The following is a 26,383-nucleotide window of genomic DNA, read 5'->3' as shown; positions in this document are numbered from 1 at the left end:
AAGCTCTTCAGCCAGGGACCTTCAGCCAGCGTCTAAGCTATATATAGTTATTGTCTTACATGACAGGGTTAAATGTGTTCCAATATGGCAGCACCGGCAGCTCCACCAAACTCAGAGAGTGATGAGGTTGACGAATTATTTTCACGGTTTATGTCCGAGGTACTGGTTAGTTTAATCCCTTGTACCAAATTTAATGTTTATTTCCACACCAAACTTTGTATACTTGCCTAAACTGAGACCCCAGGTTTTTGATTACGAAATCTATTGTTGATGTGGTCGCATGGGTTAGCATCTGTATTTGCTCCAAAGGAGAATTTTCATTTTGCAGTGCTAAGATGATAATCAGATAAAGTGCCCCTTTTCTTTCGTGTCAGTTATTTCTTCCTCGGAAACATGAAGAAATTTCTCGGCAGACGAGCGGCCATTTTGGAAAATAGTATGTTAATTTCGCGGGGCTATTTTGATAACGATAACATATAATGTAATCAACTACCAATCAAAATCATACTAACGCTGCGCCCTGATGGTTTGATAAATTTACCTCGGGGTCTTTCACAAGTCTGTACAATATGTAAAAGGTTATTTAGGCAAACCCTTTTTCAGTTGAATGTTTAACCTCCAGGTCAAAGAGATTGAGAAGCGAGATTCTGTTTTAACTGGACCACAGCAGATAGAGAGGCTGACAAGGCCTGGATCTACTTACTTCAATCTGAATCCTTTTGAGGTAAAATGTAATTGAAGGTAATCTTGGATTGCAACGAAGATTGGTCAATTATTCCTGCCTAGAAATAAAAAGTTGAAGATTATCATTCAAAAATTGCCACATTATTACTTTCAATACTCGCAACTTACTTTCAGGTGATTATTTTAAATTTAATTCAATATGTCTTTTTGGTAATATACTCTTGATAAAACTAACTAATTTGAATCAGGATTTTATAGCTTTATGTAAAAAAAATTTGATTTAGTTTTTAGTATTTGATGATTTAGTGTACATTCACTTAAGATCAAATGTAAATCCCGGCTACAGGTAAGGTACATGTAAACAAACTTATTTGTCCCCTTGAAATTTTGCAACAAATGTGCTGCTTCTTAAAACTTGAAAATCTTTGCTCACTTCTTCTGATTTTCCAGGTTCTCCAGCTACCTACTGATGCCAAAGAAGAAATAATAAGAAAACAATACAGAAAGGTCAGTTCTCAAAAAGCAGCTTAGTATTAAGTTCAACCAAAGTTTGCTATTATCCACAGAGTGCTCCCAAAAATGCTGAATTCTAAAAAGGACATGCTTTTAAGCTGCAGCTTCATTGCAGTTCTTTTTACACATAAGGGATTGACTTACCTCAACTAAAAGTGCATACTGATAACTGGAAAGAAAATGTTATAGAAGAGGTTTTCTGAAAATTTTCGGCTTATTTGTATGACTGTATGATAAGATATTTGTCTACTTTGATTTTTCTCTATGACATTGATTATTATAATGATACTGGCCATGAACAAGTTAAATTTATTTACCACAATCTAATCTTTTTTGAAATAAAGCTGTCATTCCTGGTCCATCCTGACAAGAACAGAGATGACTCAGACAGAGCCCAAAAAGCATTTGAAGGTATATTATACTGTTCAGTTGTAAGTTGGAAAATGACACTTTTATTGATTATCAAATTCACCATTTTGAATTTTACCAAAAGGCTTTGATTTAGTCTCAAAAGTTTTCCTTAAATGCATTTGTCTATTGCAAGCACTCAGAGGGGTGCACCTTTTGGTTTGCAATTAGCAGGCATAGACTAGCAAGTGACAGATTTATGGGCAAATATTAAGAATAGGGGTTGTGTCAGTGTCTAGAGAGTTAAACTGCTCCAAACCTCAGACTTCACAAGACTGATTGTCGTCAAGAATCACAGGAGAGTCTGTTGTCTTTGCAGTGAAATTGGCAAGTGTTCTTCTTTTGTGAGGATGATGTTAAACTCAAGGCGCTTTCTTCTAAATTTATTATGTCATGGATAGTAAGGGATGTTGGAAGAGCCCAAACTGCAGGGTTTCCATAAGTGGTTGGACACCAGGTGGAAATTGATTGTCTGTGACGTTGAATTTCCTGGCTTCCTTCAAAATTTCAATCAAAAGAAAGAGTCCCCTGGAATGACATGGCTACTGGTCAATATGTTGTTTAAACATGTAAACCCAAGTTGGTCTATTCTTTTTTTAATCAAATTTTTCTCCAAAATGTGTTATTAATGGAACTATGTCAGTCATTTTTATCAAAATTGGTATTGTCACAGTAAAGGTAGAAGTCAGCTGAAAGAACTTGAGAAAATCTCAAATGTTCTTGGTCTCACATCTTGAGAATGCTAGAAAGCTTGCACAAAGTTGAGGAGAAATTCAAAATGGTGGTTGCCATCTAACATGCTGAAGTAAAAAGCACTCTTCAGTGGTAGTCTATTTAAATCAATTAATCAGTCCAACTTTATTTATCGAGGGTAGCATGAAACTGTTACAATACTGATAAGCTTGTGGCACTCCTATATCAAATAATTATATCCCATGTATATACTAAAAATACCCTATATATGTATAAATATATATGGTACAATAAATTGGCAATGCTAATTTACTTTAAATTGATGAATGTCCGTATTCAAATGGCAAAAGTAGTCATTTAGGTATTTACATAGATCTGAATTTGAATTTGACATCTTAATTTTGTCTTTAACACTGGTTGGAAATGAATTCCAAAGTTTTGCATTACTTACTGAGAATTTCCAACCACCCTCAGTTTCCCTATTAAATCTCTTACAGACAAGGTTCCATTCTCTGTATCAACTTTTCCTATGATGTTTATCTGAATTCCTGATAATTAAACTGTTCATATATTGAGGGCAATCACCTACTAGGCTCTTATGAATGAGTAAACAATTATTTATTTTTGTGTCATCTTAAAATGGAAGCCATCCAAATCTAGGAAAGAGCTTAATACTATTGTCTCTGGTGTCTGCTTTTAATATAACACGAGCTGCACATTTTTGTAGCTTTAGGACTTTGGTGAGATTATCCATAGAACAAGAAGTCCATACAGTAGAGCCATACATCATTACTTGATTGATTAATGAGTTGTAGTATTAGATCCTCTGCTCGATTGGCAAAAATTGTCTAATTTTCTTTAATATGACAATTCATTGTGACAGTCTTTTGCAAAGTTCATTGACATGGTCATCAAAGCTAAGTTTGTCATCAATAAGACACCTAGAAGCTTTCGACACTCAACTTGTCTCAGCTGTTTCCCATTCACTTGAATTGAGAGTTTGTTTTCCATACATTTGCATAGCCTCTTTCCAGTTACAAACATGCAATTTGTTTTTGATTAATTCAGGATCATTTTGTTGTCATTAGAACTTTTTACAATTCCCTCAATGTCACTTTGCAAGTTTGTAGATAGCATGTCTGGTGTATTGTTGACATCACATTAATGGCTCAAAGTTGGGTAAAAGTGAAGAACAGTTCCCAAAGATACTGTCGGCCGTCTGTTGGCCAACTGTCGGCTAAAGTTGGGCAACAGTCGACCAACTGTTGATTGACCGTCGGCCGACAGTTGGCCGACAGTTGGCCGACGGATGGCCAACAGTCAGCCAACAGTTTTTGTAATGTTATAGACTAAAGTGTCGGCCAACAGTTGGCTAACAGTCAGCAGCTTGTTGGTAACCTGTTGGTGACCTGTTGGTAATGTGTCAGTAAGTCGTGTGCTGAAATGATTGCAAACAGTTACTTATTTATCACTTCAATAACTACGTCAAGACAGGAAAAATTAATTGCGGAGAGATAGTTAGTATGCCTATTGCCTAACTTGCTTGCGTTGGCAGCAAAACATGCCCATATTGGTTCGATTTCTTGAATCATTTTGAGTTACCTGCTCTTATCCAGAGTTTTCAAAGTGTTTTCACATTTTTGAGGTATACTTTAATATTTTAATTGTCATAATACGCCACAAAAGGCAATGATCGCAACCTGTCACAAGAAAAGAAAGATTAGTCAGACATACATGAATTATTGTAAACTATGGTTTTGCAATGCATTATAGGGCAATTGAAAAGCTTCCTTTTTGCTACCAAGTAAACAAGCCTATTTTAGTGTAGAAATACAAGTTAGGAAGTAGGTAAATACAAAAATTGATACATACGGTCTGGTTAACACTGTCGGCTGGCTGTTGGTAATGTGTCGGCCGACAGCTGGCCGACAGGTTACCGACAGCCAAACATGGGAGCTATTGTTCACTTTTACTCAAAGTTGTATCATCCACATACATGTCAATGGTAGAATGCTGTACCGTGGCTGGTAAATTGTTCACAAAGGCCAGAAACAACATTCTTGTGGTCAAGATCGAAGAGTAGCTGATCTATCAAATGTATTAGAACTGTCTCAGTCAAGAGGGATTTTCTGAAACCAGATTGAAGTTTGTGCAGTTTATTGTAGCTCTTGAGGTGACTATATAAAGATTTGCAAACATGTTTTTCAAATACCTTAGATAGGATAGGTAGCACAGAAATGGGTCTGTTATTGTTTATGTTGTCCTTACTCCCTTGCTTTTTGAAGATCGGTGTTACTTTGGCAACCTTCCACTTGGAGGGAAAGGTTGCTTTGTTAAGGCAATGGTTAATCAGCCTGCATAGTGGGCTTGATATGGCACTGGCTGTGATCTTTAACAGCTTTGCACTGATCCCATCGTCTCCTGTGGCTTTGTGTGGTGGAACTGACAGGAAAATCTCTACAACCCTTTTTGGTACAATGTGTGGAATCTTTAAAGCATTTCCACTCTGAGTTCCTTTACAATAATTTGAAGCAGCTATGTCTTCACCGATGTTTTGAGCATTGAACGAATCTATTGGTTGTTTAACAAAGAATTAGTTCAATTCATTGGCAATGCTTTCTTTGCCTTTCAAGTAGCCTCGCTCACACTTTATACATTCAATGCTATCTTTACTTGGGTACAATTCATGTGTTAAGCCTTTGATTAAATCCCAGAGTTTCTTTGAATTGTGCTTGTTTTCAGACATTTTCTTGTTAAAATAGGACTTATTACTTTCCCTTATTAGCTTTGATACATTGTTCCTTGAATGTTTATAATTCGACCAATCACTGTCTGACTGGCTATGCTTTGCTTTCATCAGTAGTTTATCCCTTTTTTTCATTTCTCGTTATATTTCACTTGTGAACCATTTAGGACGAACCTTTCTTTTCACCTTTTTACATTGTATAGGCAAGTGTTCATCTACCACATTCTCAAGTATTTTGTACCAAGCATTGATGAAAGCTGTGTCCCAGGGGGCTTCTTTTAATGCAGCATTAAGCTAAGCTTTCCTTTTTCAAGTTTTTTACAATTTCTATAGGTCATCACAATATGCTCGTTTTCTTTGTTATTGTTTCTGTTATTGTCAAGTTTGTATGTTCTGGTCTCAAAAATAGGCAAATGATCTGACATTCCCACTGTCATTGTGTATACATTGTTCATACGTTCTGGGTGACTGGCCCAAATGTGATCCAAGTAAGTGCCTGACACTGGCCTGGTAATTGTGTTTACAAGCTGGACCATACGCAAATCACACAATATTTTCATAAGTGATATTTTTTTAATTTGGCCGAGTTTGAAAAATCTACTTTGAGGTCACCCATTAAAACCATTTCTCTGTTTCTTAGTTGTATGTTTTTGATGTTCTTGCCTTATTTCTTATCATCCTTGACTTTATTAGAAGATGGCCAGTAAATACCTCCAATAAATGAGGAAGGCTTTGATTTATGGGAGCATACCCTCAGCCATAATTATTCTATATCAGAAACTTGAAAGTTAGACCTTTTTTTGACAAAGGTCGAGTTGGTTATGAAAGCCAGAATTCCATGGCCTTTTTTGCCAACCCTGTCCTTTTAAAATAGTGCATAACCAGGAATATTGTAAAATGAGTCTGTTATTTTACTGGAACAAAACATTTCAGCAAGAAATAGAATATCAAGATCTTTGAGTTCCTTAAGAAACATGGTTTTTATCTCTTCAAACTTACTGTCAGTTAGATGCTGAATGTCCCGTGACATAGGTTTAATCCATGACTTGTAGGAACGGGACCGGATTTCTTTGAACATCACCAGACAATAAAAGACCAAGTAGTGATATATGCAAATGCTTGTTGGGGAAGAAGCAAAGCCATATTTGTAATGCAAAGGGTAGCTTGTAGGAGTACTGCATCTTTCGTTGACACCCAAGAAGGGCACAAATACGGAGAAATATCTGCCAAGGGTTTACTTAAACCACCATGTGCTGGTTTAAAGTTGTTGTGAACATGACTTCCATTTTGAAAGAAGAAATGTTGTTGCAAAAGCAGGACTATGATACGCAGTGCAATAGCCCTGACCATCAGCATTAGCACCATATTTCCATTTATAAATAGTGGAAAATAATATCTGGTTAATGTTGACAGAATATTAAATCAATCAGCTCAATAAGCTGTTAAATATAAAAGGTGAAAAACAGGGTTTTTATGATTCAAATTTGTGTATCAAAGATGGAAATTGGACAATGGAACTTAAGTGAATCACAAAATGTTTGTGATCTCACCCTGTGAGATTGCTCTGAAAACTTTACAAAAATGTTGGGGACTTAAGGGTACTTTCTCATTTACCATGTGATAACTTAACAGTTGTGGATCTTTTGAAAGCCAGTAACCCTAACCCTAACAATAACATATTTGTTACTGCCCCATATTTTCTCATGTGTCTCCTAAAATGAAAAAGTGTATTAACTAATAAGATATACAGATTTGACAAGTAAATGATTGATTATTTGCACTTGTCAACCCTTTGATGGGTGAATTAAGTCATCACTCTGTTATCTTAAGTATTGATACATGTTTGGGAACTGAAGCATGTTTCTGCTCCAAAATGCACAAAAATGCATCTGTAACTGACAAATTTCAAACTTTTCGGGAAGCACACATGCTGAGTACCTACAGTTGCTAGGGCAAGAACCATCAAGCCTTGTATAAGGCATGCCTGCATGCCAGATCCAGATACCTTGCTGCTCCATACATCAATGAAACTCCCACATACTTTTATCATTAACCGTTGGGGATGGCTTATGATGTCCAACCCAATCAGTTTGTTAGCTTAAAAACTGACATTTTATTGGCTGATAGAGCTCCAATGTAAACAAGCCTTTGGACTATTTAAGTTTGACTTGAAGTATATCAGACCACCTGGTGTACTGTCAATGTTTGTACTTATTTATTCATCTGTTTTTCTACCCACATCTAATCACTCCAGCTGTCAGTAATGCTCATCAGTTACTTTTGGATAATGACAGAATGAAAAAGGTTCATGAAATTCTTGAAGAAGCACAAGCAATGGTCAAGGCTAATGTAAGTGACTTCTGTCTAGGAAATGGGAATGTTAGATATTCTTCATATATCATTGTCTGGAAAGGCTGGAAATGATCACTTACAACAAAAACCCTAAAACTAATCTATGGGAAAATAAATTTTCAGTGTTGATACTAAATTAATCATGAACATGACACAAAGACATGCATTATACATATATGTGCATCTCTGGGAGAATTCTTAGTGATTCAAATGTATGTGAGGACTGCTTTATGAGTGCAAAGTCCTGAATATTTCAATTGCCTGATAATATACAAACTTGTTAAGTGTTATTATCTTACTATAAAGTTTATAGTAAACATGATTATTGTGCAAAATAAATTTTTTAATTACAAATCATCATTGATTGTTGCTGTGAAATATTTGGCTTAGACAGGCATGCTTCAAGTTTTCTTTGGTTATAATTTATATCTAGGGGCTATATCATCACTGATATGTGTTCTTAATTTTTTCTTTGTTCAATAAATCATATTACTCCAACTTTATTTTTTTTTCATGAATCGATGGAGGGTGTAATGATGTAAGGGCATACTTCAATAGTATATATTTTTGTGAACTGTGCAGCTAAACCAGGGTGTCCTATTTTAGCTTAAGGAAAAGAAAAAGCAGGCAAGGAAAGAGGGCAGAGAGAAGATTGAAGAAGAGGAAGATCCAGATAAGGTAAAGAAACGATAATGTTCAGTTTATCAGGAATTTTACACATATGATCCTTTTGCATGGAGCAAGTTTGTGTTTTAATACTCACCACGTGCATTGTAGAAGAAATATAAGTACTAGTCTATCTGAATCATTATTGTTGGAAGATTCTATAATGGTTAAATAGTTTGTTTCAAGTTAAAACTGAAATATATATCCTGCTTGTTATCTTAAGTGTGATATTTCAATCAAGGAAGTGTTAATAGATGACATTCAGAAGTAATTTGTTCGCCCAGTGTTGACCTTGTGCTTTTATGCACACCAAACTGTCTATGAATAAACCCAAATGAATAAAAAATACATTGTAAAACTGAACTGAGAGTTAAGAAAATCTAAACTGTCCAAACTTTAATAGTTACAGCAAACAACTATTTTATTTACTTGACACTGAGAGCAAGAAATTGTACAAATGAAAACAATACAAATTCATACAGATCACGATTGTACAAACTAGTTTGTAGTCAGGAGGACAGTGTTGATAGCGACACTAATAAATCAAGAGATGTTGTTTGTGGGCATAAATATGTTTTGGATGTGACTCAGTGTCATTTTAGATCTGACAAGGGCTTAAACATTTGTACGCCCCCGAACATTAACTTAAGTCAAATATTATCACTTGGAAGGGATTGAGGAAATAATAGCTGGAAAAATACACAGTCTGAACAATCACAGGGGTATGTAAGCAGGCCAAAATACATTTTAGCTTGCAAAATACACTGCTATGCCTCACAAAGTGACAATAGTGTAGATTTGTGTCACTTTACATGGAGATTTGATGGTGATGATGATGATATCATGACAAGTAAATCCTGTATCTTTTATTGTAGTATAAAGATGATTGAATTAAAACCACAATGATTTCAATATACTTTTGTTTGTATTCTATCTATAGTTATCAAAACTAGTCCACTCCACAACTGTCAAACTGTTTGCTGATTATGAAATTAAGAGGAGGGCACAAGAGGAAAAAGATACTGAGCTGAGGTAAAACTACTGCAGGAGAAAATAGTAGAAAGCAAAGTGATTTGTCACTCTTTGAGATTTAGCATTCCAGTCAATTGGCTGTATTCCTGTTCATGTAGTCCAATGCTTTTGCAAGCATATAACTATATATGCAGCCATAGCATCAATCCACTCTAATTGCATTTTTTAGCAAAACATTTTGTTCATAAACACGAGTTTGACCTTCATACAGGAAGCGACAACGTGAACAAGAGATAGCTGAAGAAGAAGCAACAAAGAAGAAGAAAGAGTGGGAAAAACAATGGGAGGTAAGTTCAATTGAAAATAAGGCATATTCCAAAGTTCAAGTACAGCATAAGCTTTTCCTTTGAAATTAATATCCTTTTGGTGAAAATAAACTTAAGTGACAAGCCCTTTAGTTTGAAGCTGTTTGATGAGAGTTTTCCAAGTTATTTAAGAAACCTATATTCCCTTATCATGCTGTTTCAGCTTTGTAATAATTTTAGATTCGTTTGATTACAATTATTTACTCTAACTTTCATTTCCCTTTGAAAGGAAAGTCGCACAAACCGCGTAGATAGTTGGAGAACGTTTCAAGCTGGAGGGAAAAAGAAGAAAGAAAAAAAGGGTCGCACTGCTTTCAAACCACCTGCCCTTAGACCTGAGAAACGCTGAGCATCAGAAAGTGTTCTAAGTCCTAAATCGCTAAAATTGCTCTCCCTGATTATTCTTTCAACTGTAAATATTTTTATACTCATTATCTGAAGCGTAATAAATTCTGACATGGTTATGTTGCATAGCTTCTTGATACATGAGATCTATGTTCGTTTTATTTGGTTATTACTATTTTGTTGCCATTCTTATTCTTCCTAGGACTCCTCTCTTCCAAACGCAATCGCTGCGTGAAACCAGTTTCCAACCAATTAAGTTAAACCGTTTGGATACAAACCCTGCTAATTTAGCTGAGCAGACAGATATTGTTCAAGAGTCTCTTTGAACTTTTTACAAGAAAAGCTTGTTAAAACATCAGAATATCTTAACTCTCTCACCCCCATGGGAGACAAAAAAGTAATATCTAAGTTTAACACAGACGTGTAGAGAGAAAATATTAACCAAAGAGATGATCGTTTGACACCCAACAAAAAGAGCCACTGAATGCTTATTTAGATTTTGGTGGTGAAGGGTTAAAGCATTCCACAATTCCAGCCTTCTTCTGTTTAATTTAATTTCAAAAACAATATACTCCAACGCTAACCTCAGGACCTACTCATCTGATCTACTAGTATGAACTTCTTCCTTTGAAGAAAGAAATCCGTAGAATTCACTTCTGGTTAACTGGGGTCTGTGGAGAGGATATTTATATTGACCTCATCACCGTTCGTACGTCGTAATCAGTTTTTCTCTTGATTCTACAGAGCCCCTGAAGTTTGTTTCGTTTGATATTTGCCAACATACTGAAACATGAATCGATATTAGCTTTGTTTCGGTTACGAAGGCCGCGGTGGGACTGCACCTTCCCTCCGCCTACATCAAGGCTTGGTGTCTCAGCTATCAGATTGCTTTAACATGAGCACGGAAACATTTACCCGTATAGAGTTTTTATTTTTAATGTGTCTTCTAATGTCGAGGGTAAAGAATATCAAAGTCTTAGCTTTCATACAACTTTAAAGTTCTAAATACCAAGCTTAGTATAAGTGAAGAGCCTGGATTTTGTGAGCAAGAATTTGTAAATTATAAGTCGCTTGTCAATCAAGTACGCACTTCTGACACGAACACGAAAGTGGAGATGTTTTGAGCACGGCAAACTGCTGTACTGCAGAAAACAGTTTGATTTTACGAGGGAAGAACGATCAAAAAGAGTTATGGAAACAAATAATATCGCAACGTTTATTAGGGATCGTGAAGTCAAGGTAAGGTTTTTTTTTTTCTGAATTTGAATAATACACAGCGTTGGAGCGCAGTTTAACCCTACATTTTTTCTTCATTTTTGAATTGTCTTCTCTATAGTCGTCCATCACGCGAGCTTTCCAGAGAAGATTTCAACTCCATCAACCTTTTGTTGAAAGGCTTGGACTCGAAACAGAGCTCGAGGTAATGTAAGGTTTTGCTGAATTAAAAATCAGCGTCATAATATTATCAGACAAACTCTTTCTTGCTAGCTACAATTCAAATCCAAGTCTTTTCAATGTTTATTTTTAGTCTGCCGGGTTTTCTGTCGGATTCAGTATATATATATTTTTTCCTATCCACAACTGAGGCTAAGCAACTGTGTTTTCTAGATTGCATGGTTCGCGGAAGTGTGAAACTTGCCCAGCGTTTTGCCTAATTTGATGCAGAAATCGTAAATCAGTTTTGCCATTCGTTAAGAAAGCGCTTTGAAATAAACAGGAATGTTGACCAACTTAATTAATGCTAGCGAAACTTTGACGTCTTCTTACATAGGACCAGTTGATCTTGAAATTTAGCTGGGGCCACTTAATTCAAATTTCTGAGGTTTTTTTATGGAATTATTTTGTGACTCACAATTGTGGTGAGGATATTGCTTTTTCTTATGTTGTCCTATAAGAGATCCGATATAAGCTTGCCAGTAACGATAATAGACGCTTTAGTCCACGGGAGCTTTCGTGTCATCAAGTTATGTTTTAGAGGAAATGGGATTAATACTCTTTTCTGGATTAATAGACGATCAGAATATTCGGAAACATGTTAAAAAGGTACTGCAGGTTTTAAACTATAGAAGGGTTTCCATTTTGCCAAGGCTCGGTAGCCTGTTTTTGTTACTAATTAAACTATCATGTTTTTCAACTAGGGTCATTCTGGATGTGTTAATTGTTTGGAGTGGAATGAAAATGGAAAGTAAGTGATAGTTTGTAACCAGGTTTCCTTTACTGCCAACAGCAAATGACACCAAGTATTTTAGGTAATAATTATATAATAATTACACAATATTGATTATAATTATTTTAATGTATGGTTAGTTATTAACTTTTAACTGTTGTTTGTACTCTAATGTGTTCACCTTGTGACATGTAAAGGTAAAAATTTATAGCAATGTGTGCTCCTCTTGCAGTCTTCTTTTGTCTGGTTCAGATGATCTAAATGCTATATTATGGGACCCTCTGAGACGTCACAAAAAGTGCTGCATTAAAACTGGCCACTCAGGAAACATCTTCTCTGTCAAGGTATTACATTCAAGAAGATGCTTACCATATAGTAGATAAAAATTTGACTTCCCATGTCATCACTGTACCACTGGTAATATTTAGGGAGTCCTAGAACCTTTGAAGTTAGAGCAATGAGTGATATTAAGGCATGGGGGGGAGGGGGAGGGGGAGGGGGTATGACTTGTTCTGAGGAATAGGCTAGGCGGAAAACTGCAGGCTTGGTTGGATGAGGCTACTATAGGGGGCTTGTATTAGTATTGAGGTTGTGACTGCTCTGGTCTGAGAATGTGATGAGACTGGATTTTGCCACATTATGGTATTCCTCTATGTAACCATTAAAAAAAATTATCCACATTGTGCTTTCTAGTTCTTGCCACAGATTGGAGCTCGAATAATTGCAACAGCTGCTGCCGATGCTAAAGTTCAGATTCATACAGTGGAAACACAAGAAACATCACAGGTATATAAATGTCATATTGGACGTGTGAAGAGACTAGCTACAGCTCCAGATACTCCGTATATGTTGTGGAGTGCATCTGAAGATGGAACCATAAGGTAATTGATCTATTAGCCTAAATATCGATGTAGTAGTAAACTGGTGAAACATAAAGGTGATGTGATATGCATAAAAAAAAGATCTTATTTTCCTGAAAGAAATAGAGTAATAGAAATTTTGTTAAAGAAATAGAGAAAGATGTTTTTTCATCTTGTGACAAGCTTGAGACAAAGAAAAATTCTGAGTCCCCATCAGGAATGGAACCTCAGACCTTCACATTCCATGCTTTGATGCTCTACCAGTGAGCCACAAAGATGCTACGGTGAACAAGATCTATTATGAAGTTCATATTACACAAATCCTGCATACTGCTAGGATCAGCAATGTCAATAGCATTATGTTTATAAATAGAATAATCTATTTCTTTACTGAGGTCAAAACTTACCATCTCTCGTATTCTATTTACAAACATGACATTATTGACATTGCTGATCCTAACAGTATGCAGGACACATGTCATATGAACTTCATAGTAGAGTCTGTGGCTCAGTGGTAGAGCATCGCAGTGTGGAATCCAAAGGTCTGAGGTTCAATTCCTCTTGGGGACTCAGAATTTTTTGTTTGTCCCATGCTTGTGACGAGGAAAAAACATCTTTCTTTGATATATAACTTATGAATGAATGATTTATTTGTGGTATTGTAATATGCTAATAAGGCTGTGTGATACAGAGCATACTGCTGAATGCCTTGTTGGCAAAGCCAGGTTTGAGTTCAATTCCAGGGAGTTTAATCTCATTTAATCTAGTTGAATGAAAGAGTTTCTTTGAGCCCATGATAAGTAAAGATACTGGCTTTAAATTGAATTTTTGTTCTGCACTTGTGTCTTGGTGTTTGTAATTAGTTTATGGAGAGTCTGCAAAATGAATGGCACTAAACTGTTCAAAGATTATAGGCTTCTCTTTTCCTGGTTTGCATTTAGTCAATCCTGGTTTGAAAATAATTGCTGCATAATGTGTTGTTTTCAACAGGCAATTTGATTTGCGGCAACCTCACAACTGTAATACAAGCAGTAAGAACTGCAAGAATGTACTCATAAATCTCAACATTTATGTTGGTGCCATGGCAGAGGCAAAGTGTCTAGCAATAAATCCTTTACAACCTGAACTTCTTGCTGTTGGCTGCAATGATCCTTTTGTGCGATTATATGACCACAGAATGTTAGCATCTTATAGTTTGTCTGCTGAGGTCAAGAGACCCTCTAGTGGTAACAGCAGCTGTACTGAGGATTTAAAGCTTCCCCCTGGTTGTGTTCAGTACTTTGCTCCTGGCCATTTGCCACCACAGCTGAGCAAAGATTCACGGAGACGATTTCGAGCCTATGTTGCCACCTATGTGAATTTTTCACCAAATGGATGTGAACTTATTGCAAATTTAGGTGGTGAACAAATATATTTGTTTGATATTAAACGCCATCGCAAAGCCATGAGGTATCAAGGTTTTAATGGACTTTGTTCATCACCTACATCGAATGGTGTGGTGAAAAACGTAGTAGGTAATTTTGGTATTCCTTCAGGGAAAAATGGATTTTTAAATTCTCTTAATGGATCTACAAATGGTTACAAGGTCCCAGCCTTAAATGGAAAGAAAACTGTCTCAGAGAAAAGATCTTCAAAGCCTATAAGTGGCTGCAGTTCTTCAACTAACACCTCCCAGCAATTGCCCCTGAAAGCACTTCAACTTAAAGAGAAAGGGAATGATGCCTTCTGCCAACAACAGTTTTGGACAGCAGTTAACTTGTATAATGAAGCAATAGTCCATGCATCTGATTCTGCTGTCCTATATGCAAACAGGGCTGCTGCTTATATTAAGAGGGCTTGGTATGTAATGACCTGACTTAGCTGTGTTTTGCAAGATATGTGGGAAAGTGATTATTGTATTACAAACTGACTCCTCATTTATTGTCACAAAGATATTACAAAAAAGTTTAGGGATCAGAATGCCTCATGGGAGTGGGAAACACAGTGACCCAAATGGTCAGCCTGAGGTTTGGGTTCAAGACCTAGCAGGATAGTTGGATTGTGTTCTCACACAACACTCTTAACTCTCACTTAACTCTCATGGTGCTTCTACCAACCAAAAGTAGAAATGGATCCTGATAATGGGAAAGGGATTGCAATGCTAGGGGGAAGTCTGGGAAGGACCAGCTTCACATCAGATTGTGGGGGAGGGACAATACTCTTGGTGGCTTCATACTACAGCATGGGCCACTGTCCTCAAATAAAGACTATTTCTTGATTCATAACTAGGGGAAACTATTGCTATTAACTTCCACTTTGGCTGAGATAACAAAATGCTTATTTCAAACAAATTGTTTTTTTCGTTCTTTACAGGGATGGGGACATCTATGCTGCTTTGCGTGACTGCTACAGAGCTCTGGGATTAGACCCAAATCATACTAAGGCCCATTTTCGTCAAGCTCGATGTTTGTATGAACTACACTGGTTCCAGGAGGCCCTCTCCTGCCTCAATCATTTCAAGTTAAAATTTCCAGAGCAAGCAGAAGGAAGTGCAGCAAAAACATTAGAGAGAGATATCAGAGCTGCTGCATTTGCTGAGACTTGTGGTGGGTGTACTTGGACAGTAATAAGTTCAATGTTATTTCTGGGTCTGGATGTTTGAAAACCTTGATGTATGCTAATTCACTATGAAATATGTAAACCAGCAATTGCATCACTTTCACTGACAATTTTAGTTTCCTAGTGGCAAATTGTCATGTGCAAACTATCTAGGATTGGGTCAAATAGGCTGGTATCTAATGGAAGTCTCAAATTTCCTGATAAAATCAATTTGTGCCTACCTGCTTCCACCTCTGGGGTAGTCAGAGGAAAAGAGCAGAGTCTCTTTCAACAGAAACTCTGATGAAAACTGAACAAAAAATTACAGCCAGAAATTATTCATAACAGGTTTGAGAACAATGTTGTTATGATTGTTTCATTCAGCATTTTTGTGATTAGCTTGAGTCAGTGTTATTCTTAGTGACTTGAGATACTCTTATATGTCTAGAAAACAGTGAAGGAGAGTCAAATGCTCAGTCTGAACCACTTCCAAATCGGCGCAGGAGACGGCCTAGCATTGTGTCTGATCAAGAGAAAGAATTTCGAGCTGGAGCACTTGATTACGATCGGCGGTTCTGTGGACATTGTAACACAACTACAGATATAAAAGAGTCCAACTTTTTTGGCAACAACGGACAGTTTATTGTGGCAGGCAGTGATGATGGTTCATTTTTCATGTGGGACAAAGAGACAACAAATTTAGTGAGAGTTCTAAAGGGAGATGATTCTATTGTGAATTGCTTGCAACCACATCCAAGCATGTGTCTTCTGGCTACAAGTGGAATTGATCCTGTAATCAGATTGTGGAGTCCATGTCCAAGGAGTGGAGATATACAAGATAGACTTATAGATGAAGTTGAAGCTGCTGCAAGGGCAAATCAGCGTAGAATGAATGCTGATCCTTTGGAAGTGATGCTTATGAACATGGGATACAGATCAAGATTCACCATGGGAGAGGGTAGTGATGAAGATGACACTGAAACCCCAATACAGTGTCGTACTAGTTAGACAACAAATTTATTTTACCATTCAATAAAACTAGAACTCACCCAAATAGGTCATGTGTGGATGTAAGATACTTGCAAAATAAGCTGTCCAGTTTTGGACATATAGTGTAAAAACAAATGGAATTACAAGTTTTTACTGATCAAAAATAACCCATCCTCTCTCCTCAATTTCTTCCCTTTCCTTCAGCCATCAATTCATGGATGTAGTCTCCCTCAAGCTTGTTTTTGATTGAATGGGTATCAGTGACAGTGACTTCCTGGTGATGGCTGCAAAGGAATGCTGAGCTTTGGACAAGGTGGATGGGTATTTTTTAAAATCAGTCATGAATGTCATCTTGTTTAAAGTGGTCAGAAATGTTTTGGATTACATGCGATACATGTTTTTCCAGGCCAACTAGGGTAACAAATTTAAAGCCTTTTTTCCAAGAAATGAAAGTTGCTGCCATTGGCCCCTCTAGTCCTTTGTTAAAAGCTTACTAATTTAACTAAGGATAGTTGTCCAATACCAGGTGATAACACATTTGACCTTGCCAGGACAAGTAGCTGACCAGCTGTTTGTTGACCATACTCAGGTCTTCCAAACCCTCCAGAATGTTGTTTGGGAGAGTTTTGATGTCATGGCTTTTGTGTTGCATTTTTATTTAAATGAACCCAAGACACAAATGTCACTGAGGGATAGTATCTTGGTTTTCTTAGATTGCTCTGGTGAGTTTTTGATATGCTAATTGGACATTTTATATGACATCAACAATGAGGTTACCTTTGATTCCAAAATTTATCACTTAATTTGTTTTTTATACTTGGTAGATTTCTTTGTAGAAAAAGCTAACAATGAATGGTACTGAAGTAATTATCAACTATGGAAGCTGATTTAAACTTCTTCGATGTATGGCTGCACATCATAGATAGTCAGAAATGGGGATATGGTTTACAACGAATTTAATTCTCAAACCTAACTTGTAGTTAAGATATTTTTGCAAACATTGGCAACCATATTATTGATGGCTCCAAGTGAAATTTAAAGGTCTCTCCTGTACATTTCTGGGCATTTGTCTCCTATGTACATTTCCAAGTACATTTTTTTTTGTAATTTCAAGTTTTAAGAGTGAAAAAATAAACTGTGATAACATGCTTCTAAGCTGTCTTCACCACTGTAATGAGCACACTCTAAACACAATAAATTGCTGAGAAAATGGTCAAGGCAGTGAATGACCTATATTAGATGTACTTGCCTATTTACTGCCTTTTACCACTGACTTTTTGTGTGCTCCTTTGGTTGTATACTTCATTGCCTCTTGTTATGTTTACAGTCCAGATTCACAATATTCACCCATGTTCTTGTTTTTTAGTCCCATTATTTTGGTGGAATGCTTAAAGCTGCCTTGTAGGACTTGTCAGTCCATTAGAAACCTTTACCCCGAATGGCCTTTAATGTCAAAACAGTATACACTCATTTCTGAATTTTCTATCTTAAATAAGGAGACCAATTTAAGTAAAGGTAGCCCTATTGGCCTATCATTTTCTTTGATGATGAAGATGAACCCTTAAGCTACAAAGGACAAATTGTGATGAATCATAGATAGGCCTGCACCATCCATCCTTTTATTCTAATATTCTAATCAGAAATCTCTCCCTCACAGTCATTATACTTTGTTCAGAAGTGCTCCTAATGGAAGTAGTGGTTTGTGATGAGAACATACCTGCATCAAGACCAAAATTATTATCTAGATATGATCTTTTTCACCTAGGTTGCCTTCTTCAGCTTTGAGTTATTAACTGAAATGTATGGGAAACCTCTGCTACTACCATCAACTATCTATTTCATCAGTAGCATATAAGCTAGGTTGTATACTTCTGGTAATATAAATTATCCTAAGTTAAAATAGTTAAATCTTAAATTAAATATAAATACAACTTTTTGGAATAACTAAATAAAAGATGTTTGATCACTTCCACAGGACTAACTTGTAAATGAAGATATGTGCTGTCTGTAAGAAAGTGGACTTCATTTTGAAGTAAAATTGAAATTCAAGTCCAAAAAGTGCTATAAAGAGATCCATTAGGTAACTTTTGAGGCTACAAAATATATTTAATTAAGCTTTCATAGTGTATGAAAGCAAGTTAAATTCCTAATAGCTAATGATTTTTTTGAGGGCCTCAAAACATCTCCACTTGTCTGGAAGGTAAAATGGCTCAAATATGTGAGGGAAGGGTGTGTCCCAGCCACACACTCGCTGGATGGGGGCCTCAAGTGACAAGAAACAATGTTCCTACAACAAGGAAGAAACGAAACCTTGTAAAAATTACATTCGTTTGTATATCTAAAATCCCTATAGCACAGTGGAAACTAGTACAGGTCTTGTGAATAGGCCAGAACATCATACCTTGTAGCATTGAAAATTAAAATCTCTTGGCAACACCCTCAAATTTAAGCTTAATATGCCAGTACATTTATAACTTTAAGCTTGGTAATACCTATTCCTTATGCCCGAAATGCAATCACCATATCAAGAATCATCTTTTCACAAATTCTCAAATTATCAGTGCCTACTGTTTTCATGATTTAAGGTGGTTCTGATCTATATAACACATTTCCTGTAGATCATTTTCAGTAATAAAAAATGGGGGTCAACAAACCTACTTTCAACTTACAGGCATGTTATACTTCATGTAATACTTCAATTAATTACAGGGTGTTTCAAAAAGATGTAGTGCTGATATTGCACAATTCATGTTAGAAAGGTGATCATCTCAAATTTAGAAATTGGGATTTTTGATATCATTTTCATCCCAACACACAAAGAAGGGTGAAGTATTCGACCATTAAGTAAATGTTGTTTAAAAATGATGAAATCATTTTGAGGCTCTTTAAGTGTTTTTGAAGTAACTGACTGACAAGCAAAGTTACTGTTACTGTTTATTAACCCTTTAACTTCCAAGATCTCATTAGTAATTCTCCTTACTGTCTGCCATACAGTTCTTGTGATGTTAGTTTGGAGAATTTGGTATTGGATTGCCTTATAATCTCCTAATTGACATTTTTCTTTATTCTCATCACTTGTCTGCTTGATATTGTGTTGATATTGTAAGGAGAAACTCTGTCTTGATCACTATGGGAGTTAAAGGGTTGAGTGATGACATAGGCTGAGAAAGTTTATTGCACTATCCATCCCTTGATTGTCTACAAAAAAATATACTCAATTTAATTCACAAGTATCTCTAACCTGTACAGTGCTACTTATTTCTGCTCCAAATCCTCCTGTAAGAGTAGCTTCATGTGCTATTAACAATCTCCCAGTCTTCATCACAGACTAATAAGACAGATAAACCTTTAATTATAAATATCATTTGTAAATTTGTTCCTTTATACAACAGTTGATTTCCCTACAAAGCTATACCTTTGATTTATTTTCTTTTGAGGAATGGATACTTATGTATGGTCTAAATTTTCAGCACATATACATGTAAACTCTGTTGGGAGTTTCATGTCAATATATTTAAATTGCTTTTATCAGTTTTTATCTTTGATGTATACAGATTATTTTCATGTCTCATTATTCCCTACTTGTCTGCTTTTAAAGAAGAAGACTCACTGTCGTTCTCCTTAGCTATGCACCCAGAGACACAGCTTATCTAACCACATCTTTGATGTGTATATATATTGTTGTTATTAGTTTCTTTAGAACTTCTATGCCAGGCTCAATCTGTGTCAAATACTGATTTCTTTTTTACAACACAGCTACACTATAAAGAGACAATATTATCATTTTAACTCTTATTATAATTACATTCATTTCTAACATTTCACTCTTTGAACATGCCTGTTACTAAAATCAAACTACATATTTATATATAAATTATAACAGAAAGATATATTTTGGGAATAACAAAATTACCTTGAAGACGGTGTCTTCATCCCAAGGAAGAATTGTCCTGAGATCAATAAGTTCACAGCTCACTCCTAGCTGATCTTTTGCCATTTTACAGACATCTCGTAAGACATGGATCTGTGTGCCCCACCCCACTACTGTTACATCTGAACCTACAAACAAAAAAACAACAATAATGTGCAATGTTATAATAACAAGTCAAAAATCACTTCACCTCTGAAGGTTTAACATACCCTCCTCTAGAATTTCTGCCTCAGAGAGTGGGATTTCATAGTCTCCCACAGGAACTTCTTCAACTGCTTGTCTGTACAAGATCTTGGGTTCAAAAAATACAACTGGATTCTTGTCTCTGATAGAAGAGAGGAGTAGTCCTTTTGCTTGAATTGGCCCCCTTGGTATAACGACCTGAAAAAGGGTACAATGCAAAATTTTTAGACTCCTAATACAACTTAAAAGGTTGATGGTTAGGGTTCATCATGTTCTCTAATTTAGAGCTGGTTTACATGGTAGTGGGGGACTCCAGGTAGGTGAGGTAACCCACCTAGCTGTGGTTGAAAAATAAGATGTGTTTACAAACAATCTTACAATATATATGTATATATAAGTTAAAGAATCAAAGAGGATGCATCGATTACTCTGAGTTTTGCGCCTAAGTGGCCCTAACCCTAACCCTAACCCTAACCCTAAACAGAACTTACGAGAACTGACAAGTACTTAGGCACAAAACTCAGAGTAGCAGAGAATCAATGCGTCCTCTTTGATTCTTTCACTTATATATATTCAGCTCTGCTACCACAGCATTGAGCACTTTATGCCAAGGTAGACTCTACCCCCATAAACGTGGGGGTAGAGACAGACAGAACTCTGATGAGTGCTTAGGCGCGAAACTCAGAGTAACAAAGAATCGATGTGTCCTCTTTGACTCTTTCACTTATATATATATATATATATATATATATATATATATATATATATATATATATAAATTTCAAAAAGGCTTTTGTTTACCTTCAATCCTGGAACATGAGCAAAGAAACTTTCCACAGACTGTGAATGATAATGAGCCCCATGGCCAACAGCCCCACATGGTGCTCGTACAGTTAAGCTTCCACAGTTGAAAAGATTTCCTGACCGATACCTAAACTTTGCAGCTTCATTCACCAGCTAAAATAATAAGAGAACATCTCATTGAAAGTTAGGGGCAGTACAAATTAATCAGATGACCTTACATATAAAATTTTCAATACAAGGTACCAGTGAAAGCAACAATTATTCATTCATCTTGCAATTTAAGATAAATATAATTCAAGGATGCAATTCATGTTCTGTTATGATAATATTAAGTAAATAATCTCTTAAACTCCTTCATATGTTTTCACTTACAAAAAACTTAGTGTTTTTAAAAACTTACAAAAATATGAGGGCTTACAGTGTACAGTACTTTCAATAAGATTTGAAGTAAGTGCATGGCTACCTTGGTAAAGCACCCGCAGGAGAAAAATATGAAAAAACAATTTTGCTCTCATTAGCCCACTAGTTCCATTCAGAATAAATTGGCTTCAAACTGAGTTTTTTGTGTTGAACTTTGGTAAATGATCAATGAATATTGGTCTCCTTTGTAATAATTGTTTAACTGGTTGTTTATTTCTAATCAAATCTTCCATTGCCGACTTGCAAACCTGCTGCCCGAATTTCACACAAAAAGTCTTCTGAAGGGACATATGGTTACTGGTTACTGAAATTTGTGTCAGGATGTTCTTGTTCACTCAAAATCTTATTTTTCCTGGAAATGTGATATTTGGTATGACAAGACAATACCAATGGTTTTTACTCAAAACTTGTTTATCAACTAAAGGATGTCGAGGTGTTTTATGTCTCATTTGTTGAGTGTGTTTGAAAGATTCCACAAAGTTACAGAAAGATCCAGAATGGCAGTGACCACCCAACATTGCTTAGTACTTCACACTTTCAACCAGCAGTCAATAAAAATAATACAAGCTAATATCCTGTGTGCATCAAATTTCCGTATGCACATGTTCTCAAATTTCAATGTTACTATTAAAACCTTTCTTCCCCTGGCCAAGCCACTGAGATACCATCGTTTTCCATTCATACATCCTTTTTTGACTCACAGTCGCTTATAATATTTGCATTGTAAAGCCACGATCTTTGTTCAAACCTATCAGTCTTCTACCTCGAAATACTGAACTAATTTTATGTGATTTCAAGTCTTTTTTTATTTTATTTTTTAATTTTTTTTAGTGGGTGAAATTAAAAATATGAGGTAGTGAATTCCACCAGTTTTGTTTCTTGGAAAAACCCCAAGAATACTTTTGTCTGCAGAATTGTTCATTGTCGACAGATTTAGCCACCATAACTGTTTAAATATTAACATAATTGAATTAAATCAATCAGCCAATGAATTTTGGCTGTTCCCACAACTCATGTTTCATATTACATCCTAAACAATTAGAAAAAGGTCTTCCTCAATTTTCACTGAAAAAGCAGCTTGTTTTTTTTTTTTAATACAAGGGTTAATGCTGAGTGTTCAATGGCTGTTTTCATTTCTATCTTGAGTTCATAGTTAAGCCTAGGTTAAAGTTAACATCTTTGTGAAAAAGTTCCAAATTTGATTTCCTAGCCTATCAACAAGCAAGCTGTTTTATCATTTTTGATTTTCAACTAGCGGTTAAGTTGAACTGCTGTTGTTTTATTTTTCCAAAAGTATTTCATGATTTTAGTTCAGCACAAAATTGTTTAAAAGACCATTTCAGGCAACCAAAGATATGTACTTTGATTTCACACATGGTCAATTTTTGAAGAACACCCAAAACAAGCAGAAAAAGAAAACTTCTATTGAAAGAATGAATCTAAAAAAAAAGGACCAAAGAATTAAATGAGGTGAACACTCCAACACTAAATTGGCTATTATTTTGAATGTGATTTATTTCTTTTTTTGTTCTGTTAATTTGACTTGGATGTGACAAAGTATACCCAGCGATTCACAACAGAATACCTGCCGGAGCTCCAGCGGGTGCCAGGTCTTATTGAAAGCACTGAATAACTTACAAAACTTGCTGGACAATATAAGTGAAATTTTTTGGTTATTGTTTTTTTCTGTTAGCTGTGCCTATCACCAGAAAACAGCCAGTAAAAATTGCCAGCTTTTGGACGAAAAAAATTTTGAAATATTATATTAAGTCTGATTTTAATTTCCCAGATGCAGTGTGTAATAAACAAGCTTTTTTATATAATTCCACTGAGTTTCTTTTCACCTGATCAAATGCAGGGAAAATATAATCAGCAAACTGAATCTCAGCAATAGCTGTAGCACCTGCTGCAGCCATTCCAATTCCAAAACCAACAATTCCTTGTTCACTGAGTGGTGTGTTGAAGACTCTGTCTTTTCCTGGGAAAACATTGGGTGAATAATGTGTGCCTTAGAAAAACTCAATTTTAAATGTGAACCAGTTATCCACATAACACTGATTGGTGAGTAATATCATACATGCTCAGATTTGAAATTTACCAGTCAGATAAAAAGTTTCTACTAAAAAAACAGTGACAAATGACACAATAGTTAAGGTTCAATCAAAAAAAGTTAGTCACCATATTTGTCCTTTAGACCAACTGTACATCTAAAAACTCCACCAAATGCTACATCCTCTCCAAATACAACTACAAAAACAAAATTTAAACACAGCTTTTGTAAATTACCCAGTTAGTATAGTGATATGTTCAATATTACTAAGTGCATTTCTGGTAGGATAGTCTTCAAACACATCACAAACATACATCATTTTGTTTGATGTTATTCAGTTCCTTGTCTTTAAAATTCAGACCCTTACCCATCTAAAAGTGGGTAGGTACAAACAAAAGACTTTCAGTAAGAAGCTCTGCTTTAGGTTTGGCTAAATGTGCATCTCCATGAAGATAATTTGAAATATTTGAACCAGATATCACAAATCATTCAAAAGGAAATTTATTTACCCGAAGTTGGATCTGAATCAAGAATGATATCCATTGCATTTGTTAAAGACTGAAACAAATTCATTTTTTGAGTTTCTCCTGGAAAGGGATTTATAAAAAAATAGTGATAAGTAAATATGAACCTTCAAAATATCACATATCTATTTAGCTCAATATAATATATACAAATATTTAGAACAAAGGGTAATAGAGGATTTGATATGGGAAGTAAACCACTCTGTACACATATTACAATTAAGAGATCTAGAACTCAGAACTATTATGGCACAGGGACTGGTAAAGTTTTAGGCAACATAAGTTAACATAACCATCTATGCAGCAAGACATAGAAACTTGTGGAAATGTCTCAAACTTACAAATGTTTTATCGCATTTAAATATAATTTGAACAGCTAATTACACACCACAGTTACATTCAAATGCACATGGGCATGAGAAATGGTAACCTACATTTCATTATGAAACAGTTGTTTAATGATGCCTGATTGAAGTTCACATTCTTCAGTCGTAGGCAATACAGCACAAGCAGGATAGCTATGAGAGATAAACTAGCGAGTAGAACATGCCAGTATTGACCGAGTCTAACTGCACATACAACAGCACCCATACATGTATAAGTCATACACATACACCTTTTGGCAGTTCCTCATATGTAACTAGACTAATCCAATTCGATCTGAAAAGGCTGTATGCATAACAAATTAACAAACAGAAAGGTTTCACTATTATCAAGGTAGAGTAAATGGTTTGAACCTGGGGGTAACATGTAACAGTGTAGTTTGATCATCCTGGTGAGTGTAGTAGTTTAATCGTCCAGGGGAGTTTAGTCTTGAGAAGGAATGTTGTCAGCAGTGGTGACTGTCCTTCTCAGGACTACACTCACTCAGACGATCAAACTACACTATTACATTATAATAGTATTAAAAGTTCTGTACATCAAATTATTTGATACAAAATTTTGTTTTCTAGGACAGTATTGAGTTCGATTTGCTCCCCGTAATAAATGAATGGAAACTTAATTAAGGTATGTTTAGTAAAGAGTTTTGTTGGAAGGTGCGTCGCATGTATCGATTGCCGTCAATTAGGAAATATCTGATTTCGACCACCGCAACTTGAGGTAGATATTTCACTTTCAAAAAACATAAGAATTTATAATAAATTTTATCAGATTTAAATGTCTACTAGGTTAATGTAACTTAGCAAAATAAATCTAGTTCAGTCTAAATATTGTTCTCTGTTTGGTTAATGAGTTTGGTTTTGTCTATAGCTTACCATCAAGAGGTGACGGAGAATCAGGAACGAATGTCAATGTTGAAGCACATCTACCATATGTTTGAAATGCACTTCGAGAGCCTCCTAGGGGGTGAGATTTCCTGGGAAAATGCAACAAGTGCGATTTTAAAAGCTTTGACAATTCGCGGACACCCGCCATGTTGGAAATTAATCGATTCCAGTACTACGGATTTTTTAGTACCCATTCTTCTGACTCGGCCAACCAAGTACCTGAATGTTTATATCTTGGCTGTTGAGCTCCGTTAAGTAAAAATTAAAATTTAGATAAAAGTTAAAATTACAAATTTCGAGATTTTACGAGCCACTGTGAAAGTTTGATCAGTGGATCAGGATCTGTTAAATTTTCAGTGACAACCTGAACTGAGATGTTTACAACTACATTGAAGCAAAAATATAATAACTGCGGTACATGCCATGAACCATGCCGCTTTCTTTTTCTTCTTTTCAGTTTGATCAGAAAAGAGGATAAAAATGTTTCGTTAAAAAAGACAAAAACAATTTAAATATTGTGTGTTTTTGTGGTTAAATCTGAACTACCTGTGCAATGAGAAAATTTTCCACAACAAAAAAAAGCTAGGAAGAGAGTGGGTGGCAGACGTCATTATAATATTTGTGTTATTTTCAAACAAAGAAAAATCCAGCATCACTTCTCTATTCAGACCGTTGATAAAAATTTTAAATAGGATATCTTATTGTGTTCATTTATAAGAGAAAAAAGTTTTCCCATCTGTTACAATGGAGAAAAATCGAGAGAGGGGCCGTGCTAAAACATATCGGCGCTTCTTCTAACACTCAGTTTTCAAAAGCCATCATCAGCATACCCACGTTTTTGAAGAGTCACATTCGAACAGAGATA

General features: G+C 35.7%; 3 protein-coding genes across 4 annotated transcripts; 2 read left to right on the top strand and 1 right to left on the bottom strand.

Annotated features, from left to right (window-relative positions):
• Window positions 1–50: 50 nt before the first annotated feature.
• Window positions 51–9,863, top strand: LOC131777584 (dnaJ homolog subfamily C member 8). The gene is made up of 9 exons (XM_059093893.2): window positions 51–159; window positions 623–724; window positions 1,135–1,191; window positions 1,542–1,608; window positions 7,299–7,393; window positions 8,003–8,074; window positions 9,003–9,094; window positions 9,306–9,381; window positions 9,629–9,863. Exons 1-9 carry the CDS (start codon window positions 73–75, stop codon window positions 9,746–9,748), a joined length of 768 nt encoding a protein of 255 aa, XP_058949876.2. The 5' UTR covers window positions 51–72; the 3' UTR covers window positions 9,749–9,863.
• Window positions 9,864–10,638: 775 nt separating this feature from the next.
• On the top strand, window positions 10,639–17,486 carry LOC131777581 (WD and tetratricopeptide repeats protein 1). The gene is made up of 8 exons (XM_059093886.2): window positions 10,639–10,983; window positions 11,081–11,164; window positions 11,883–11,929; window positions 12,144–12,255; window positions 12,605–12,792; window positions 13,762–14,610; window positions 15,124–15,356; window positions 15,797–17,486. The coding sequence occupies exons 1-8, from the start codon at window positions 10,936–10,938 to the stop codon at window positions 16,354–16,356; spliced, it is 2,121 nt and encodes a 706-aa protein (XP_058949869.1). The 5' UTR covers window positions 10,639–10,935; the 3' UTR covers window positions 16,357–17,486.
• Window positions 17,278–25,674, bottom strand: LOC131777582 (2-oxoisovalerate dehydrogenase subunit beta, mitochondrial-like). 2 transcript variants are annotated; one of them, XM_059093889.2, is made up of 9 exons: window positions 25,507–25,674; window positions 24,236–24,313; window positions 23,855–23,923; window positions 23,521–23,654; window positions 21,254–21,409; window positions 20,479–20,650; window positions 20,252–20,397; window positions 19,580–19,666; window positions 17,278–18,625 (listed from the first exon to the last, which is right to left on the bottom strand). In XM_059093889.2, exons 1-9 carry the CDS (start codon window positions 25,664–25,666, stop codon window positions 18,485–18,487), a joined length of 1,143 nt encoding a protein of 380 aa, XP_058949872.1. In that variant the 5' UTR covers window positions 25,667–25,674; the 3' UTR covers window positions 17,278–18,484. The 2 variants fall into 2 exon arrangements, with proteins under 2 accessions (XP_058949872.1, XP_066028305.1); XM_066172208.1 differs by lacking the exon at window positions 24,236–24,313.
• Window positions 25,675–26,383: the final 709 nt, after the last annotated feature.

The sequence above is a fragment of the Pocillopora verrucosa genome, chromosome 9, assembly GCF_036669915.1.
Source record: "Pocillopora verrucosa isolate sample1 chromosome 9, ASM3666991v2, whole genome shotgun sequence".
Classification (NCBI taxonomy): domain Eukaryota; kingdom Metazoa; phylum Cnidaria; class Anthozoa; order Scleractinia; family Pocilloporidae; genus Pocillopora; species Pocillopora verrucosa.
Note: the sequence above shows the minus strand (reverse complement) of the source record. Positions and strands in the feature narration are given on the sequence as shown.